Raw genomic sequence first — 20,540 nt, 5'->3', positions numbered from 1 at the left:
TATTTTCTATGTTATGTTGTTTATTGTCAAAAAACCACAGAGGTAAATTTGTTATCTCCAACCCTTTATGGACTGAAAATCCTCAGGTCGGAGCCTTGAATGCTTCATCTACCCTCTGGTATCCCAGCCCAATTACAATTCGTCCTGCCAAGCCCTTTCTTTCGACACTCTCACGGGCTGTCAGATTCTGATATGGAGGGCATTGCAATATTGAAGGTCAGTCAGTCTGCACACTTAACCTCATTTCCCAACACTCTGCACTTCCTCTCCCAGAAGAGCCTTTTGATTGGTGTCCATTTGAAAAGCCGGCTTTGGGTTAGATGGGAGGGGTACGGAGGGTAGGGGAGATCAGAGCAGCCTGAGAAAGGACCATTTTGGAGCACAACTCCTGACTTTAGTCGGTTATAATAGTTTTCAATAAACCAGTGGAAAAGACTGAGAAATAATCGGGGCTAACACAGGAGACCCAGCCATGAAATAATCGTGTACACAAACTAATGAGAGTGCAGATTAGCATATATATTTACACGGGGTCGATGCCGGGTCTTCTACATGTTAAAGGAGTAGAAGACGGAAGACGAAGAGGAAGATGGTACAGTGAAAAATGAAACGAGAAAGAGAAAAGAAAATGACAAGTAGAAAGGAGACGAAGAGAGAAAGAAATCAAGGAAAAGAAGAGAGAGGGCAACAGGACACCAGGAAGACCTTGAACAAAAAGGAAATGAGATCATGAGATAAAGAGGTGAAGAAAACAAGAGGAGGTCCCTCTCCTAAAAAGAGATTAAGGATCATCTGCATTTTGCCTTTTTATCTGCCTTCACCGTAATCATTCCTCTCTAAAGGCAGACACCAGCCCCCACTCAAAATGACAGCAATCTGAATGAGTGATCTTGACAAATTGGGCTGCTTGAAAAAAAAAAGAGCTGCTCTTTTGACTGAGGGGAAGGCTGCAGACAGTGGGGAGTCTATGGCAGGACAAAGCTATAACTGTAATTGGCTGCTACACTCTCCTTCCCCTAATCTCCAACCACAGAACGTGGCAACTGGAGAAAATGGGACAGCAAGCACGAACACACTGCCGCAATAGCAAAATGCTGTGCAACCACAAATTTCAATAATGCCTCGAATGTTATGTGCATGCATCAGAACAATATGGGAAATTCATCGCTAAGCCTTAGTAGGTCACAAAAGACTTCAAAGCTGGATTAATGTGTGACTGGACATACCAATTCCACACTGTGTAACTTCTTACCGAGCATTAACATTGTATGTCAAACAAGAAGCTAATCGTGGGTTTAGTTTGAAAATATCCTTTGACCTTTTGTAGAGGTCTCAGAATTAATTTTATGCACCACAGATATCTAATTTTATGCTTTTACGGACTTGCACATTTGCAGAATAATGGAAATGTCCTGATATTTTTCTTCACTTAGGAAAGCACCGAGCCCAGTGTGCTGCAAAATCTCTTCAGTTTGATTTCATGAACACTGTACAAGGTACTTGTGTATACACTGTAGGTTAAAGGCTATACACTGAAACGCAGTAAAGAAAGAAAACAATTGGTGGTTAATATGAGAAACATCCTCATTGTCTTGTTTCAAGGACCCAGGAAAACTAATGAATTCACTATTCTACCAATGTGCCAGGCTAGCAGGTTCTTCCCCCACTCTACCTGCCTCAACTTTCGGAAATGAAATGTGAGAAATGGGCCAATTTACAGCTAAGGGCTGTTTCTTCCTAAGAGACACCAACATAAAGATCGAGTACAGAGGATATGCAGAGGTAGATGGGGAGAGATGAGGAGTTTGAATTTAGACAGAGAGAAAAAAGAAAGAAAAAGATGTGAGACAGGAAAGCAAGAGGTTGGCACTAATATGGGTGCCATCTCTGAGGGTAGACAGAAGTGCTTGAATTGCATTTTTGCCCTTTAACTTCTCTTATATAAAAAGACTGAAGTTGAAGAGCAGCTCTTGATCTTCCCAATCAGCTACCATGACAAGAGCTGCTCAGATATTCAACAAGCAGAAACAAAAGAGGATGTCAGCACGGAGAAGTTCGCTGCACTGTGAAAAGTTTGAGAGAAAGATACAAAGAAGTGAAGGGAGGAAGCAGGAACAAAGGCAGTGGAAGGAAACACGACAGAAGCAAATAAAATAGGTCCTCTACTGTCTAATTACTAAATACGTCTAGAGTCTATACTGCAGCTGAAACACTCTGCCACACCCCTATCACAACATCTAATTATGTTCCTAATATATGTGAACTGTACCTGCAGACATAACACATGGAGGTGTTAGCTCTCTGCAGAAAGCAGGTCGTTGTTTCTGTAACACGTAACTGCATGTATTCTAAATTCATCAAATGATCGGACACCTCCAATGTCTTCAGGGAGCCTGGGGGAATAAACTAAGCACTGCAGATTGACGCAGACAAAGCTCTCTGATTGCCCTGACATCACATCTGTTAACTCCTCAGCAGCTTTAAGAGGATGAGACGAGGAGGTGGAGTAGGAGAAGGTCGGTGGGCGGTTTCATTTCTCCCCTTTACAGCGCCACCCCCCCCCCACCCTCTTCCCCTACTTTCCTCATGGGACCAGTTACATTTTCATTTGATAGAAACTGGAAAACCACCATCTGTAATTAGATTACACACAGATAGATGGAATGAGGAAAAAATTCTTAGTTAATTAACTCAAACCATATTCTAAACAGGTTTCATAACTCCCCCATCCTCTGTACAACCTCTGATATGAATCCTCTCATAAATCCCCTGGGGACTCACCATCGCACAAGCCAAGAAGCGACGGGCACTCAAACAAGATCATTTGACGCTAATTTTCCAAACAGGAAGGCACTTAAAGACGCGCTCTGATTAAGACAACTGAGCACGTGCATCAATAGCTAATGAGAGAAATAACGGAAGCTACAGAATATGTACTGAAAGACAGAAAACATCTTTCTGTCTTGTGTTGTTTTGTGTATATTTCCGACGATGAGCAGTTCCTGTGCCATGGTGACGGTTTCCGTAGTCATAGGAAACGAGGACAGGGAATTAAATAAGTCTCTTTTTATGGGAATAGGGACAAGTGGCTGTGATAACAGTCAAAGAGGTGTCTGAGAATGAGTGTCGCCCGCCACATTCGCATCTCCATTATCTGTCAACCTGCCAGTCCATCTGTCTGTTTGCCACACAGTGCTCAGAAGACTGATAAATTCTACTTACAAAGGAAACATGTGTCACATGCTGTATGCATTGAGAAAAGGCAGCTCCCTGAATGTGGCACGGCGACTGGCAATTTCACTAGTGTTCAACATTTTTCATCAGTTTCTAATTAATACTCCTGTAGTAGAAATAAAGAATTACAAAGTATTTTATCAAAGCTGTCTCACAAACAGTCATCAGACTGACAGCTCAATCATGCAGCTATTACATTTGTCTCTCAATTTGATTAGAAATCCATTTCAAATGTCAAGTCATTTTTTATTTTCCAGGACAAAGCACAGCATGAAGAAAAAAGGAGGACTGACACAAGTGAAACAAAAGCACGACTATTTCTCCCCACTGTGGCATTACAATCTCCATATGGAACAACTGTAAACCTACATGTATCACAGGGTGTCCTCTGATATGTCTGCATACAGTGTGCATTGCTGATGCACACAGTTATTAAATATCTTACCTAAAACAAAGCATCTACACAAGAGAGTCGGTCAATTTCTATCGATTAAGGCCTTGAACCATGTAATTGCGTGAATCACAGCAACAGGAACAAACCAACTTATTAAATCAGATTTTTAACACGGTGCCAAAAAGACACACTTCAAAATTCCAACTGGCAAAGCAACACCCGGCATTGTCAACAGATTTGCAGCAAACAGGATTTTACCAGATCAGAATTGTTCCTTTGGGGCCACAAGCACGTTGGCACATGGCGCACTGCTTTAATTTCTAAACACCTGCTCATTCTCCACTTAGACTACAAAACACAACATTCACAGAGCTTTTTCTCCTCTCCAGTAAATAATCCTGGTCTGCCATTTTCAGTGAGAACGCTATGACAGCCAAGCCCTCTCCCCTGAGTGTATCCACGCACGTGTGTGCGTGTCAGAAGAGCCACCATCACAGCAGCCTGCACCTGCTGTGCCTGAGGCCCTGCTCTGCTTGCTAGGAGCAGAAGCACAATGCAGAGATGGAGAAATGAGGGGATAGAGTGATAGAAATGCTGGGGGAAACAGATCTGTTGGCGTAAATGTCAACAGCTTAGCTCAAACCAACTATAGCACATTGGAGGGCCTAATATGAATTCATATGAGTTTCAAGCTGATAGCTGTTGAGCTTGTGTGCACTGCTATAAATAATACAATGTCCCAGTTGTCTGGACAAAAATAAAACCCAAGGTTTCCAGGTAAGAGGTTCAGCTGTGCATCCTTACAGGGAGCTGCTAAAGGCATGCAACGTAGCCTGTTGAGGGCTGCTGCTGCTGCTGCTGCTGCTGCTGCTGCTGGTCAGAGCCTGATGGGCACATGCGGTCACGTTCTTTGACAGACTCAGGCATTTATAATTTCACATGTCCAAATGCCAGCCAGCATGGGTATGCTATACTAATGTCCCCAGGGCAGTGTTGTAAAGCTGTGCACTTCCTAACTTTGCACTTCCCAGCAGCGCCAAGAAGCATTCATTGTCTGTTAAGCATAATATATCCATTCGTTATGGCACAAGGTTCGGCACTTTGAGTCATCACTTCAGTACCCGAGTTGTACCTTAGCTACATCCAGACCTAATGGTGCTGCTGAACTGCAGTGCACTGTTCTGTCAGAAAATAGTACTTCACTGGTGTGCCTGGAAAATATTACAGCAGCTGCAGAGAAAGTGCAACTACAGTAATAATATTAAATAGACAACATGTTTTTATAGCAAGAAGAAGAGGAGGGGCTAACACATAGTCCCAAATTTTAACTTGGGTGTTAATTTCATACCTGAAGCACTAAACCATCTGCTGTGTGCCAAGTTACAGTCTTTTCTTTCAATAAGTGATTCTGGATCTTTTTTAACAGCAGCTGGAACAAGTACATATACCAGGTTTTATTGCAGAAGACAAAGTAGCATTCACAGCAGAAAATGTGTTCTGTTCAGTGTGAGTTCATCATGCAGAACAACCAGACAGGTGGCAGTGGCGACAAACACATTTTACATGGCTATAAAGGAAGACATTACTTAAAATAATGTAACATCACACCACAGACATTGTGCAGTGTCTGGCCGGTCCCTGTGGCAGTGTTCAGTCACGTACACTATATTTAAACAGCTAAGAAGCTGCTGATTCTTTAGATTTCACAGTGGTAACTTGAGCACTCTCCAGACCGCTGACCATTATGTGCTCTAATGTGGCCCATGACCCCAGTCTCAGCTATATAAATCAAGAGAGAGGCCCGTAGCCGGGAATGACAAAAAAGATGGAGAAGGTATTTCAGTGTTCGGTGTTTTCCATCGTCATGTCTGATATCAAGGAGATTGCGCACTTGTCAAGGCAACCACTTTCAAGTCAGCAACACCAAATTCTAAAAGCCACCTATAGACAAATACAGTGTGAGGGATAAACAAGTTGGCTTTCACATTTTTACACAACTCATTTAAAAGAAAGTGGCAGCGCAATGTCTTAGTGCCAGGAGGAAGGTGGGGTAGGGGGATGCAGGACTGGGGGCGTCAAGGGTGCATTAAGGTTCAAGTCACATTCACAAATGAGGGCAACCGACATCGGCAGAAACAAACAAAGACAACACTTTTTGCTTTACCACACAAAAAACACGCACCACAGGAGTTACCACTGTGGGGATGAACACAGAAGGGGTAGTGCTAGAAAGGAGGAGGAAAAGACAACCACACACTACAAGTTACTATGGCTCTATTAAAATATAACAGAACCCCTGGTTATATATATAAAATCTATGACGCATGAGATCATTTGAGATGGTGAAGCATGGGGGGGTGGACCGCAGAGGTTTGTTCTGTGGTCCTCATTACGGTATCTTTCTCAGCGCGCTTGTCAGTCACCACCTGTCTGTCTGCCTTGTTAATGGAGGTAGAATCATGAATCTCCCTTAGGAGACAAGCCCACTGAGGATATGGAAGTGCTCCTGGCCCACATATCTCTCAGCTATGAACATATGCCTGGCATAAGTATCGCAGTCAGCCTCATATAAATAAATCCAAACTTACAAGAGGGAACAGCAGCTAAACCGAACCCTGAGAGAGAGTGATGGAAAAGGCTCAGTGGGTCGTTCTCGGCACCATTTCCCCTTCCTTCCTGCAGAATTTTACAGCCAGCAGTAAAAAGCTTTCTTAGCTACCCTCACCACATTCAGCATGGCAGCTAAATAAGGAGAAGCAGGGCCAGATAGGCCAGAGTGACGATGAGAGGAACTAAAACAATCTGCTCTTGGCTTGGTTGTTTCTGTGACCCCTGGACAAGCCAGAGTGTGTCCGTGTGTGTGTGTGTGTGTGTGTGTGTGTGTGTGTGTGTGTGTGTGTGTGTGTGTGCCTGCACAGCACCTATTGCTTTCAAAAAACTGAATGCAAGACAGAGGCCCAGATTAATCTGGTTTTCTTGCATTATGTGTCTTTTATCCAAGTGGGCAGCGGTCATGAAGGTTCAGGGGTTAATTGACTCCGTTTTTTGGCTCAATAAGCGTCAATAATCTATTCAAGAACAAGATACTGACCACTCAGCTGCCAGATCAGACTGTTAATTTGAGGAATGGAATGTCTGGTCCTGGCTACATGAAGACTAAAGCTAAGCTGGACACACTCCTGGAAAATTGAGCCATCAAAGATGGGCTTATGAATCCCATCTCCAACAAAAGATGAGATGGAATTAGTGGGATTTAGGGGTGTCAGTAAGAGGCAGGGTGGTTTCAGTGATGCTCTTAACACGTCTCCGCGCAGGCTGGATCACAGGCCCCGTCTAGAGCACACTAGCAGTGAATGTCTGTCACAACATACAGCACTGAGTTGGATGGAGACAGCTGCAGGGCCTGAGGTCTGAGCTGATACTATGCCCGCCCCACTGGAACCAGTCCAGTGTGGAGTTACAAAGGAATGTAGGAACTGCGGTTTTGGCAACTGTATTCTGATAAATGTTGTGAAACAGAGAAAAGTATGCATGTTTTTCAGGCCATATGCTGAAGGGATGTGTCCCTAGTGCTATTGACAGCCCTTATTCAAAACATGTTTTAGCCAGCTTATGTCTGAAACACTGGCTCTCAGTATATGGAAGACTGAGTACATAATACAGAGGCTTAAGCAGTACAAAGAGTGAAAAGAGTGAAAAAGAATAAAAAAGAATAGCGCGTAAGTCCTACAGAGGGCTGTTCCACCTCATAGAACAAGGAAATGTGTTTCTATTGATGTGGTCCATCAAGTCAGGTCCACTTTATTCCCCGTGGAGGCACCCAGAGGCTGGCACCTCCTGAGCCCTGAGAGCAGCTGACCACACCCCTGGAACAATGACCTCAATAAACTCAAACATGGCTTCATTTGCCCGAACAGAAGCACTGGGGGGTAAAGGAAAGCTGTAGCAAATCAGAAGTGAGTGCTCTGAGGCTTAGAGGAAAAACATTGGACAAATGGACTGTTGTACACATAAATCAATCTATGCATTTACCACTTGCCATCTAAAAATCCATCTCCACACTCACAGTGGAATGTGCAGGTCCCACGAATGAGGATTAATGAGTGCAGGATGGCCAAGTCACCACTGTCTCCATTGTTTCTCCTGCTGTATTTTGAGAGTGCATTCCCAAGAGTGCTTATGGGCATTTGCCTGCAGCTTGTGCATACTGCAGACCACTGCATCACAATAAGAGCAAGGCAGACCTTGGATTCCAGGAGGCTCTTCTTTCTGTCCTCCATCTCTGTCCAGCTCTCCCAACGGGAGGCAGTGAACTGGGATTAACAGAGTGAGTACGGCACATAAATTTCAGCTGCACTGCTGAGTCGCTGTTCCTCACGCACACCCTCCTCTTTACCTGACCCTATCCCCCGCCCCTATTCCTATCTTTTCACGCCCCAGGAGGATGGGCCAGGGGGCCACGAAGCCACATCCCAATCCACTAAAAATGCTGGGCCGTAAATACTGCACAGCATCAGGAACAGCAGGTGCTATCACTCCCATCATTAATTATACCTGCTGCATCACTCTAGGGCTTCTCACTCCTCAATTCAAAATCTCTATCTCATGCACCATCTTATTCTCCAGCCTACACACCGTCCCCATTTTCTCTCACTTTCTCAAATTCGACTACTCCACAGCAACTCCATCTCCTCTCTTCAAGATCTGAAAAAATATCTCCTTATTTCTTACCATCTAGCCATCTAGTCCCCATTCATTTGTTCCCTGATGTATCTCAATCTTTGTCCAGCACTCACTTCTCCCAAGTGATTCCTTCCCCCCCCTCTCATAGCCGCACTCGCTTTCTTCTTTGCTCAGATGTGTCTTTCAGCTCTTCTCTTAACATTTTGATAGGTTTTTCTCTGCTGTAAATGTATTCCAATGCTGCTGTGCTGGTGCCAGCCAGGAGACATCACAGCGACTGATGGAGCACTGGGGGGAGAGATAGCCCTTTCCCCCCCCAGCAGAGAGCTCATAAATAACAGCAAACCAAAAAATAAAAGCAGCAGGAGAAACGCTCTGAGGTGAAATGCCAGTGAACGTGGTCAGATATGTGAGGGTGTGCCTGCTGCTGGTAAAACTCTGAGCTCCCTGCGAGTCTGGCCACAGAAACATGAGCAGGGCAATATGTCCCTCTCAGGTGAGAAGGCTTTATGTCAACTGTGTGGAACCCGCAGAAACATCTAGCACGACCACAAAAACAAACAGTTGCTTCCTCCCAACTTGGTCACCGTGCCACAAAACAGAATGTGAACCATGAAGGCAGAGCTGGCTTCATAAACATTAAGAGACCACCCAACGTACTAATAGGTTGTGAGAAGTTCTGCTCAAGATTACATGGGCTGATGATAAGTTAAAAACACATCTGGCAGCAAAAGCGAAGCGTGGAATGTTTTTCAGCTGTTGCAAAACAAAGTCGCAGACAAGAAAAAACCCAGTAAAACATGAAACATAATAATGTTTGAGACACACAGGTATCAGTCACACGGAGCTTGGCAGACCACTGCAGTCCAAACCCCTTTGGAGCTGTGAGCACATGTACACAAATACACATACATACATATAAAAACCATTCAAAACAATAAAAAAAGATTTGCTGTGACTGACTTTTAAACCCATCAAAGAAGCAATCGCTGCAAAAAACATTATTATCACTGGGAACACAGCCTTATCCAGCCATTATCAAATACCTCAGTCTACGACAGCCTTGAGTCATGTACCGCCTCTTCCATGTTTCCACATGTGTGTGTAAGACGCACTCTTTCTGAATCGGCTCAGGTGTTTTGGAGTATATCCACCAAAAAAAAAAGACAGATGCACAATCTACCAGCAGCATTTAGGAACTACTCATTTTCATATACCTCTATACATACTCTGTGTGTGTGGCAGGTTTATTCTAAATATTGAACGCTGCTCTGTGGAGTCTGCGTTTTCTGCTCCATGTGTTTATACATATGCATCTAGCATCCGACATCACCAACAGGTTAATTAATCAACATCACACGTAACATAATAGCCATTTCCCTGCTTGATGAGAGTCACCAGAAGGAGTGATCTTGTGTGCTCACCTCAGCAAAGTCTGGGATGTAAAGGATATCTATATGTGAAGGGCATTATTACTTACTGTTAAGCACAAAACTGCAATGTGGCTGGGAATCAATTCCTGCAGTGAGGAAAGGCTTTTAGTTCTCAAAGGGGGGTCTCATGGCTGATTCTGGCAGATACATCGCACAGCTGTAGAAATCATTTGGGCATGCTCATGGCTTTTATTTTCCTCTGCTGATAATTCAACATTAAGGAGCTTGGTTCTGATCATTTACTTTCATCTCATTTTTCAGGATGAGATTATCCCCACTAATGACACATGATGGGGAGCAAAAAGACATACAGGAATTGATTTAAGGCAAAGAGGTGTCATAGGTTACCATGATAATTCAGAGGGTTTCAGTTGTTGTTATGCTACTTCTTTTGCTGGTTATTTGGTCTCTGTTATTCTAGATAGTTATAAAAAACAAAATATCATCATCATGCCTCAGCTGAGAGGCAAAAATATCTGGGTCAGGATGAAAAAATCTTGCACATGTTTATGCTGATGCTGAGCAAACTCCTTCAGGAAAAAGAAAGTTTAGAATGATGCAAAACAGGTGAAAGAGGGCCAGAAAGAGTTGAACATCCTTTCATTTTCTTTCCTTCTCTCTAAACCATAGAAAAGCCCACTTCTGCAAAGGAAGGCCGCTTCTTGTCAGACAAGTGCCCCCTGCTGGTAAAAATCCTATCCATAGGCATTTCAGTGCTACCAATTTTTTATAAGACCCTAGATAATTTTCAGATATTTTCCATGTTGTAATACTGCAAGTCTACTAGAACGGAGCAACAGAGAAATAGAGCACTAATGGACACCAACAAGAACACACATTAGTGTAAGAAAAAGTCTGTCTGATCATGGAACACATGATTTAGTCCCTGAAAGGAACCTCTAAAAGGTGTAAAAGGGGTAGCACTTCTTTCTGAAACTTTACGGTGCACATTTAGCTCAGGTTCAGTGTTTCCACCACATGCATTTCATTCTCAGAAGGTTATTTTCAGTTCAGACACAGGATCCAACATTGAATTTAGCCACAGCTCCAGAGATTCACTCTAGGACACATTAATCACCGATGTCTTGATTAGTCCAGATTAAAGGTCTGTCTGATGTGGTAAGGAGGTGAAGAACATACTAAACGCAGGTCAGAGTAGAAAAGATCAACTCTTAGTACTTCATAATAGTGTGTACAATCAACCTTCCTATTCTACGTCTATATAGTGCAGTGCACAACAGCTGATTACTGTCTCTTCTACAATCCTTTCGATGGACTCGGAGAGAAAATGCATAAATAGCGACAAGGACCAAAGTGGAAAGAGACATTTCTGGTTAGAAACTCTTCATCCTAGTGCAATGCAGTACGATGCTGCTCGGGTCCCTACTACTGTATCTATATTCTCTGTCAGTGTCTTGTAGTAAACGAATAAACAGAGCAGCAGAGAGTGACCGAGCCTCCTCTCTCCAACTTGTGATGATGGTTATTACCACACAAACGCTATTTTTCACCATAACTGGGGAAAAGGACATTAGAAACACTCACCTTCTTCCGGGGCTGCCATTTCATCATATTTGTAAACCAAAATTGAACAGCATTAAGATCTTATATGAGAATGGAATGTAGATTCAGAGAAATCCAAAGCGCAAGTCATGCTGCTTCTCGACTTCGCTCAATTTTGCAGCACATTTTCTCCAAGAAGCGATGCATGGTGATGTGCGAGTCTCAGCTTTGCGGCAGCTTTTTTTTTTTTTTTTTTGGGTGGGGGGGAGACAGCACAGTCAACACAAATCATACATCGGTTAAATCCACAGTTGAGCTCGGAGAATAAATTAGAGATGGTCTCCGCGGACTGGCAATGTTCAGGGTAAAGGTCCCTGTGCGTAAAATCCAAAGTATGAGTTCGTCATGAACCCAGTGGCTCCGCACTCTGTACGCAGGACCGGCGACTCCAAAACCAATACGCACTCTGTTGTAGGGAGAAATTAATTCCTAAACTTCCAAAACTTTGTTGTCCCTGCAAATAGGCTTCAATGTCAGTCCAGCTCAATACGGAAATTATATGTCCAATCTGTTCTCTTTGATCCAGAAGAGACGGCAGGAAGACGAAACGTGCGCCGAAATGTGCACCAAAATACAGAAATATTCATCACAGTGGTCAAATCCCGTTTTCCAGCGGTGGAAACACACTTTTGGAAGTATTCGTGAAGAAAGAGCCAAACAGAGCCCGGCGGAGACGGAGCGACAAGCAGGGAGATTACTTTCAGGAGGAGGAGGAGGAGGAGGGGGTACAACCACCGAAAAAAAAATCCCTGGAATTTCTGTGAGGAGCTGGAAGGATATCCTGATTCCTGCAACAGCAACAGACTGGACTACAGCTCTCTGATGACTTCCTTCCCAGCGCTGCTCCTCCAGTCTTGCAGTTTACAGACTTGGAGCGGCGCAGCTGAGCAGGCAGGAGGCAGCAGGGTCATAGCGCCGCCGAACACGGCTGTGCCACAGATTTACGCACTGAGTTGAACACTCTCTACATACAGTAGATAGTTTCAAAAGCATGTCGATTGTCATGTTGTAACCTACTATATAGTTTATAGCAGCCTGCGGACACAGAGCCTATAATAAGCCTGACGTGCTCATTAAATGACTAAAGCCTATAACTGGTTTAGATTCCAGACACATCATTACAAAAATCATTTGGAAGTGATGTGAGGACATTTGGCTAACATGGTATATTTTACTGCTAACAGCTCTTACTGCATGAGTGAGGTGAGAGAGGAGCTCTAAATAAACCATGCAATGCTCCACACACAGTATACTGTGCAGTTCATAGTGCTGTTGATGAGCTAGGGAGATTCGAAGCACTCCTCTGCTGTACTGGTTTGTTGCCTTGATCTCTATCTGTAGAGGCGACTGTCCTTCATTATTTTCATAGTTGATCATATTTTCTTGCATAAAAGATGTGATTCACAAAGGACGGGGAGCCTTGAATGCTGGAGACAACTAAAGGCCTGTTTATACACTTTCCCTGTTTCCTCCTGCTGAGAGCAGCTGTCACATATAGTAAACCGTGCAATATTTTACTGCGCACAGCCATCAGGCGCACAACCTAGATTTTTGTTCGGCATTATTAGACTGGAAAGAGAAATTATCTGCAGCTTTTCCGTTCTTAAAACAGACATTTTATCATTAATTATGGACGTGTGCTGAATAAAATTCAAAACAGAAGGCCTGGTTATTCTGGTAAAAACCCACTCACCACAATCTCTGCCACAGTCGCAGAATGAAAACTGTTTCAAAGCAGAACAGCTATCAACAGCTAAAAGTGATCTACTAGTGCTGAGCCCAGATACTGCAGCAAAAACCCCAAATGTTCATCACTGGATACGGGGCAGCATTAACACAGTAACTAGATTATTCTTTATTCATGAGGAACTATCTCAAAACAGAAGGAAAGTGAATTAGGGAACTAGTCGATATTGAAGTGAGGTGAGATCAGTTTAAACAACAGGGTTGTGATATAAATTGGTTTAGGTAACGGTCTGTATGGAACTGTGGGTTGGTCAATAAACTGGTGCCTTTTAAGGGTCAGCAGGGTCCACAGAGGGCCTGAGGGGTCACTCAGATGACAAAAGACAAGTAGGAGGAGGGGATGAGGTGACATATGGCCGTGTGGACCAAAGTCCTGCTTTGCACAGGGAGTCCATGAGACACTTGGTTATCCACATGGATGAACAAGAACAAAATGCTTGACACAACCTCAACAGCTACAGCTGGCACCCAAGCTGAATGACACTCAGTGGTCAAGCACCGTGATCAAAGGACACATTTGTCACAAGAGGAAGGGGGTTATTATGTGCCTATGTGTAACGGTTTGTTTCACCTGATAGCAGATTCAATTACATCCCTTTTATTTGGAGAGCTAGTGACGCGTTCCTGTTGGCTACTGTACATCCAGTACAGTATAGAAACACAGAACTAGTATTTACATTCACTGCATGCTCTCCTTCGACCACACGTTGGCTCTCAGACATTAAAGTGCAACCATCTAAAACAGGTTTACGCAAGAAAATGTTTCAGCGTGCTGTTCAGCAACAGTCTGTTCGTCGTCATCTGGCATCTCCATACAGAAGCGGGTTCCCTGTGCGTGCCTCTGCTTTCCCAATCAGAGCCACACAGGAAATCAGACTCCAGCCTTCAGAGGGAAACAAAAACCCCCTCTTTCATTTTCCACAACTTGGAGCTGTTTAAAAGTTTGTGCTTCCTTTTCTTGTTCTTGCCAATCATGGCCTCAAAAATGTCTCCACTGTACAGAGTGTTCTGATCAGGGACTGGTTTCTTAAAGATGAGCTAGACTGGTCTGAAGTGTTGGGTTTGCTCTTAGAGAAAGTGAAGTTAGACAGCTGCACAAAAATAAAGAGTAACTCATGTTACTTTGTGTCATCTAAAGTTTCTTACAGCTGACAAAGAGAAAGAAACATGGCTTTTTTGTGGCTTGCTAACAATGCTGTGGACAAGGCAGAGAGAGAGGGGAGTTAGTGTTTAGTGGCAGCACTAACACGTTAGGAATGCTACTGCCATTAGTTCACTTAATCACCAAATATTTCTAGTGCAGTAAATGTCCTTTTTCCACAAGGCACATATTTTCTACTGAAATGATGAGAGGTTAGAAGCTTGAAGCTGCAGCTCCAACATCCGTATTTTCGGTTCCGAGTCAACAAGTCTAAATTTGACTACACAGAAAATCTGTTTTATTTAAAGGTACAATGTGCAACTAGTACAAGCAGAAAATCCAAAATCAATCCCCTCTGCTCCGCCCGGTTCTCCCTCTTCCTGCTGTTCTACGACTGCACAAGCCTTCAAGTAATGGTCAATATCGAGTTATAATAGCCTGCAAAATGATTACTTGTATTATTATTGTAACTTCATAATTAAATAGAAATTGTTGATAGCAGTGAAGTTTGACATCAACTCCAGGATCATTTATCATTTATCTTCACCTTACCATCCTATTTGATGTGGGTTAATACAGTTTGTTGCAGCGCTTCTCATTTGGTTGCACGCATTCGCTTGCTTGTCTGTTTATTTATTCCACGTTATGTAGAAAGTGCATCACCCACAGCATAGTAAGGTTTTTATATAAAAAAAAAAAAACCCACATAGGAGTGACACTCCAAAAGCTCTCCAGATTGTCTGAGGGTAATTTATTTTCACACAGTCTCACGCTCTTGAGTCACAACACTGAAGTGTCGCTGTGTTCTATCTGTCTCCCTTTGAATAAACAGCGGCCTTTTAATTATGCCTGGAGTTTCAAGGCAATAAATTCCATAACAAGAGCAAAAAGATATGTACCCTAAGGTCACTAGTGCAGACATACATACATAGATATGCAAGCACCTATGAGAAAAAACAGAGGGTCTACTCTTTTGCAAGGTCTCATTTGAGGCTTGCACAGAAGACAGCATACATATAAAGAAACGTAGCAGAAATACTAGATTCATAACGGAATGGGCTTTGACAACTCATTTGTTGTATTTCCAGCTTGGAAAATTTATAACATAAGAATATGATTTACAGCATTTGACAGATTACTTCCACAGTAAGACATGACAGATGGACGAATGTGTTTTGAAATGCTTTACAACATTATAACAATAAACGTGTTAAATAGCAATGACACCCACCCACTTTGTTGTGCCGTACATCACTGAAAACAAATAACCCTCATCAGCATTCATTCATTCACCTCTTTTACAGTGCCCTGTTCTCAGATGATGTTGTGTCAGAATTTAGCCTGCTGGGTGAGATGGGTGTGCATGAGGGTGTGTGTGTGTCTTTGTGATAGCTTGGTGTTGATTAAGTGTCTGGAGCCTAAGGGGGGATAATGAGAACCTCTAATTAATGAGCCTGTGCATATCTCCGAGTCACAGGGTCCTATCTGCAGAGAACACACAGACACACACACAGACGCACACACAACAGACACACACCTCAGTGCACTGTGGGGATCCTTCCCTGCACTGCACAGCATTTTCTCAAGGGAAACCCAGCTGGGAGTGTGTCACTCTGACCACAGTCCCTGATAAGTGTCCTCTAATAGGGATGGATGTTTGTTATGGAGCCCCACTATGAGAAGGTCACATGCGCTGACCACCCAATGAGCCCCAAGCAAAGGCTGATGTTATGGGCTTTGAAAACCATTCCAAATCGTATTTGTTTGCTCGGTCCTGTCCACAGTGAGACCAGACTGGCAGAACGGAGTGAAGGAGAAACATTCACTCACACCAGAATGAATCAGTGGAGCCAGTGTTTGGATGGCGGCATCACTACCCACTATTCAGTTTAATAAACACTTTAAACGTTGGTGGTGATACGGTCTTGAGTGGTAAAACATGTTTTCTAGAGTGTAAAGAAGAAGTTGAAGAAGTTCAGCTTCTGCTGGTCAGCAGTTCTGCATGACATGCACAGTGCACTGCAGGCAGATTGTCTCATCTCAGTGTCACATCACGTTCAACAACATTGAGACTGTCCTGAGGCACAAATGCAGAGGTGGGTCCAATCTTGGTAGTGATAACTGAGTCAGTCTAGTAAAAACAACTGTTTTTTTTTCTGAGTAGGAAGTTGTTTAAATGAGGCACATGGAGAAAGTAAGAATGCATTAGTAATTTCAAGTGCTCAAAATGTCATTTGTGTATACGACAAAGCCCTCTAGCAGTCATAGTAATTATGAGTTTGTCTGTTGGACGTTTACATGTACGCTTTACCAAACCCTAATCCAATAGTTTTTGTGTCTTAGCCATAGAGGTGTCGAGAGAACTTCATGTTAAATGTGCAGATAACAGCGACAAGGACCACTGCAGCAGAAAACTGATGAAGGTAAACAGAGGAAGATAATACGATCAGCAAATGTTGGAATGGAAGTAAAATGATTCAAGCAGTGTAGCTGTATAATGTGAACAACAATTAGACATAAATCTAGAGTACAAATAACAACCATATAAATTATTCAGTTTTACAAAAACCCACTCCGTGAGTCACATGATGTTAGTTTCTCATCATCTCTGCTTATCCTGCCCCATTACTACCAGGAAGATAATGACGCACAAACAAGAAAATGAGTCCTAAGAGTTAATCAATATTTTATGCAAAGTTAGACCATAAGCCAGGTTCTTTGTATGGAAAATACCTTGCCAAGTGAGATTGCAGTTAGCTACATTCACATTCACGTTAGCACAAATCCATACTGACCACCTGTCCCCACCACTATAAACTTGCTAGTGTGTTGAATATGTATAATACCAGCTTTTTAAACTATAACTACACATTTAATTTGGTCCCTGCCTAAATTATTTCATTCTGTGTTATTTGGAAAGGTCTGTGAATGACTAATGAGTAAAAAAAAATAGTATTAATGTTACACAGTAGTAGCAAATGGGCTGGTATTATAATAAATAAATCATTTAAACTTCTACAGCCGTAGCACCGTAGAGCCTTGAGTTCAACACTGCTGTGTCTCATGTGCGGAGTTTATTTAGGATTTGTTTGAAGGAAACAAATGTGTAGCTACATAAAAAAAACACCCAGGCATCTAAAGGCCCCTGGCACTTAAATCTTTTAATAGCATCGCGTTGTACCCAAAAACCCCTCTTTAGTGTCACAGAGAAAGCATAAACCCCCTTATCAGCTGTCTGTAACGTCTGGTAATGAAAACGTTATTGAAAGCACTTATTCTTTTGAGACATTATAGTGTTTAATCAATGACTCTTCATACAGCATCATAAAGACATATGATTATAATCTTTTCTATCCCATCCCCTAATTTTATCTTCTTTCTATTTGTTCTCCCAATTACACTAATGAAGAAGGGCTTGTTTATCCCCTGGAGTCACTCAACAGTAGATTTGTGTGAAGACATTATGCAAAGAGAGGAACCTTTGCTTTAGAGTTGTGTTTAATAATTCAGTGGTCTTGGACATGGATGAAAAAGGCTCCAGCATACTGTTTAAATCAGGCCGACAGTTAAATAGGCGCTGGGGTTTGACGTCTGTGGTAGGATCAATAATAACAGCGTTGCCACATACTCTGACACATGAGACAGAGATCCTGTGTGGTCCTTTTCAGTCTATCCTAAACATAGAGATGGAGCAGGACAATGTATTCAAATGTGTTTGTGTCTATCTGTTTCCACGAATACAACGGCACACACGCACGCATACACACACGAAACCATGCTGTGGTCAGACCCACCCATCTCTAGTCCCTCATTTAGAAAACCCCAAACCCAAACTCATGCCTCTCTTTTTCAATTACCTTTCTTCCCACCATCGTCACCACACCAAATCTATCTAAATTCTCCCACAGTCTCTCTCTCTCTCTTTTATTTTCCTCTCTTTCTCTCTCATATCAAATGTATCCATGTGTTACCATCACAGACACGCCCCCACATACATAAACACACACACGCACACACACGGTGACACGCCACAATCTGGTAATCATAATAAGCACCCTAAAGCATAAATGCCGCAATTTATGAGAGACGATCTCGTCAGCAGACTACAATTAATAGCAAATAACTGCAAATATTTAACTACTTCTAAGAGTCTGTAGCGTCTTGTTTGGTGACTGATAAATACAGATTTATAGAAGCTAAGTATGGCTGAGCCAAAGCTCGACCAGATAGTGTAGCTTTTGCTTCAACAAAACATTATTCTCTTCAATGATCAGGCCATAATACCTTAATACTGAAGGCTTATTATGCCAATGACAGCCCTTCCTGCCCTTACTAATCTAACCCAGTGAGAGAAAATCAAATGAGAATTAACCCTTTTGAAGTGGAGAGGGAGGAGTGATTCATTGAAGGATTTAGTAATGAATCCAACCCTTTGCATAGCAACAAAGGAAAAGTAAGTTAATACAAGAATTGCAGTACGAAGTACGGTAAATACCGTAGCATGTCAGCTGCTCCATCGGGTGGGTGTAGTTTCTGGTCACTGTTGTGAAGAGATTATAGCAGTCACCTCCTTAAAGCACTGTGACTTCAGATCAAAGGGGTTAAAGCAGGATTAGGATTAATCTGTCCTCATAGAACAGGTGTTAATCCGGTAAATTAGCCATGTAGCACAAGCAGGGCTCTCTTTCATCTCAACACTTGACTTATGGGCTGGAATACAGAGAGCTCCGTTACGAGAAAGTAGTGCTGTTGTTACCACCCCAGAATTAGTTGTACTCTCTCACAGTGACCACTCAGATAAGAGGCCCCCTGTTCATTTGCATGCTGCCTGTGTTTTGAGAGTTGCTGAGTCAAACAGCTGTGTTCTCAGGTTCCTTTGTAACAAAGGTTATGTAAAGCACATGTTATGATTTATGATCCTTTATTAAAAAGTAGCTCACAGAATATCCTCGGGCAAGGTGCAGGAAACACATCACGAGAAATAAAATGAGCCTGTGCTATTGATACAGATCATGTAGGAGCTCAGGAGCTGATGTGGCGGAAGAAAGAAGTTGTAGGGGGTTTGACTCCACTCCAAGGACAGGAGTGCTCCAGTCCTTTCCTATCAAACTCTTTAACACATGCTGCCTCTCACCCCCACCAGCTTCCTCCCCTGCTGTCATGCCTCCTTGTCATCACTTTGACTTTTCCACTCGAATCATCTTCATCCCGCTCCAGCCCAGCCTGCCGTTAGAAATGAAACTGTCTAAGAGCACTGGGACAAAAACTACACCTGTGACAAACTGACTCCATCTACGCTACACCTATAGCACAAATCCGCGACTGTCAGTCCGCCTGTCTAAAGATGGATAATTAGCATTTTGATGGGGGCCCTTAAAGTGGTACTAATTCTGCTTCCCACAGAGTTCCTGTCTGCTGCCACAAGCATTAGTTTGGTCAGTGGGTTTGTCCCAGTCCACAGGTCCAGTCCCAGGCTGGACCCTGCCATCTGGCTGCCTTTGCAACAGCCGGCCCCTCTCCCCTGCCAGTCTAGTGGAGACAGGAAGACGGCCTAAAGAAGACCAGGTTACACTGCGATGGCCAGGTTACACTGCGATGGCCAGGAACAGTGGACGTATTACTGACAGTAGGTGACAGATGAACTAATGACGGAGAGAGAAAATAAGAGACCAACTGAAAGAGGCAGAAAGGGCACTGCTTCCTTTAAGACGCCACTCAGTGTGACTCCATGACTGATGAATCCTTCTGTCTTTGCCTCCACAGTGTGTGTGTTTGTGTGTGTGTGTGTGTAAGAGAGAATGTGTGGACTGTATATGTGAGCATGTGTGCACGCATGAACACAATCCGGCTCTTCTCAAACAAATCATGACAGCTCACAGCCGGAACGAAAGCTTCATTTACCTACAATTCAGCAGTAATTCACAGATCCACAGCAGGACTTCCAGCATAGATGATTTGAAAGGTCATTAGAAATAGGAATCAGGAGAGATTTCTTTTTTAGTCTACAATGTGAAGTTAAGTAATTACATTTGCATTGCTATGACAGTGAAGAATATGGTTCCCAATGATCTAGGATCACACATGAAATAAGGAGAAGATCGCACCACCTGCTACGTAAGTTCCCCCCCAGCATGCTATCATATTCTTTCTTTAGATCACCGGTGGTTCTGGTTATTTGTGAAATGTTGGAGAGCATGAGGTGCATAAAGACATTTATTTGGGGAAGGTTTAAAAGTTAAGACATGGCTTTTGTGTGTTAAATTAAACAGAACGTTTTAGGCATTTTAAGCTGCATTATTATGTATTGGTCTTGATATAGTACATAAAAAGAATGGTATTTCTGTGT

The 20,540-nt window shown here is 42.9% G+C and overlaps 1 protein-coding gene across 2 annotated transcripts in view; it reads right to left on the bottom strand.

Moving 5' to 3' along the window:
• Positions 1–20,540, bottom strand: part of LOC113150207 (tetratricopeptide repeat protein 28) — a 151,939-nt gene that overhangs the window by 94,804 nt on the left and 36,595 nt on the right. Inside the window, exon 1 of one of the 2 annotated variants that reach the window (XM_026342611.1) lies at positions 11,290–12,102. The exons of the other annotated variant lie outside the window; for it this stretch is intronic. Coding sequence (XP_026198396.1) covers positions 11,290–11,316 — 27 coding nt within the window. The 5' untranslated portion in view covers positions 11,317–12,102. Of the gene's footprint in view, positions 1–11,289; positions 12,103–20,540 lie in introns of those variants that run through there. 2 annotated transcript variants of the gene reach the window in all.

This window comes from Anabas testudineus, chromosome 9 (genome assembly GCF_900324465.2).
Source record: "Anabas testudineus chromosome 9, fAnaTes1.2, whole genome shotgun sequence".
Classification (NCBI taxonomy): Eukaryota; Metazoa; Chordata; class Actinopteri; order Anabantiformes; family Anabantidae; genus Anabas; species Anabas testudineus.
The sequence above is the reverse complement of the archived record's forward strand: the minus strand, read 5'-3'. Positions and strand labels throughout refer to the sequence as shown.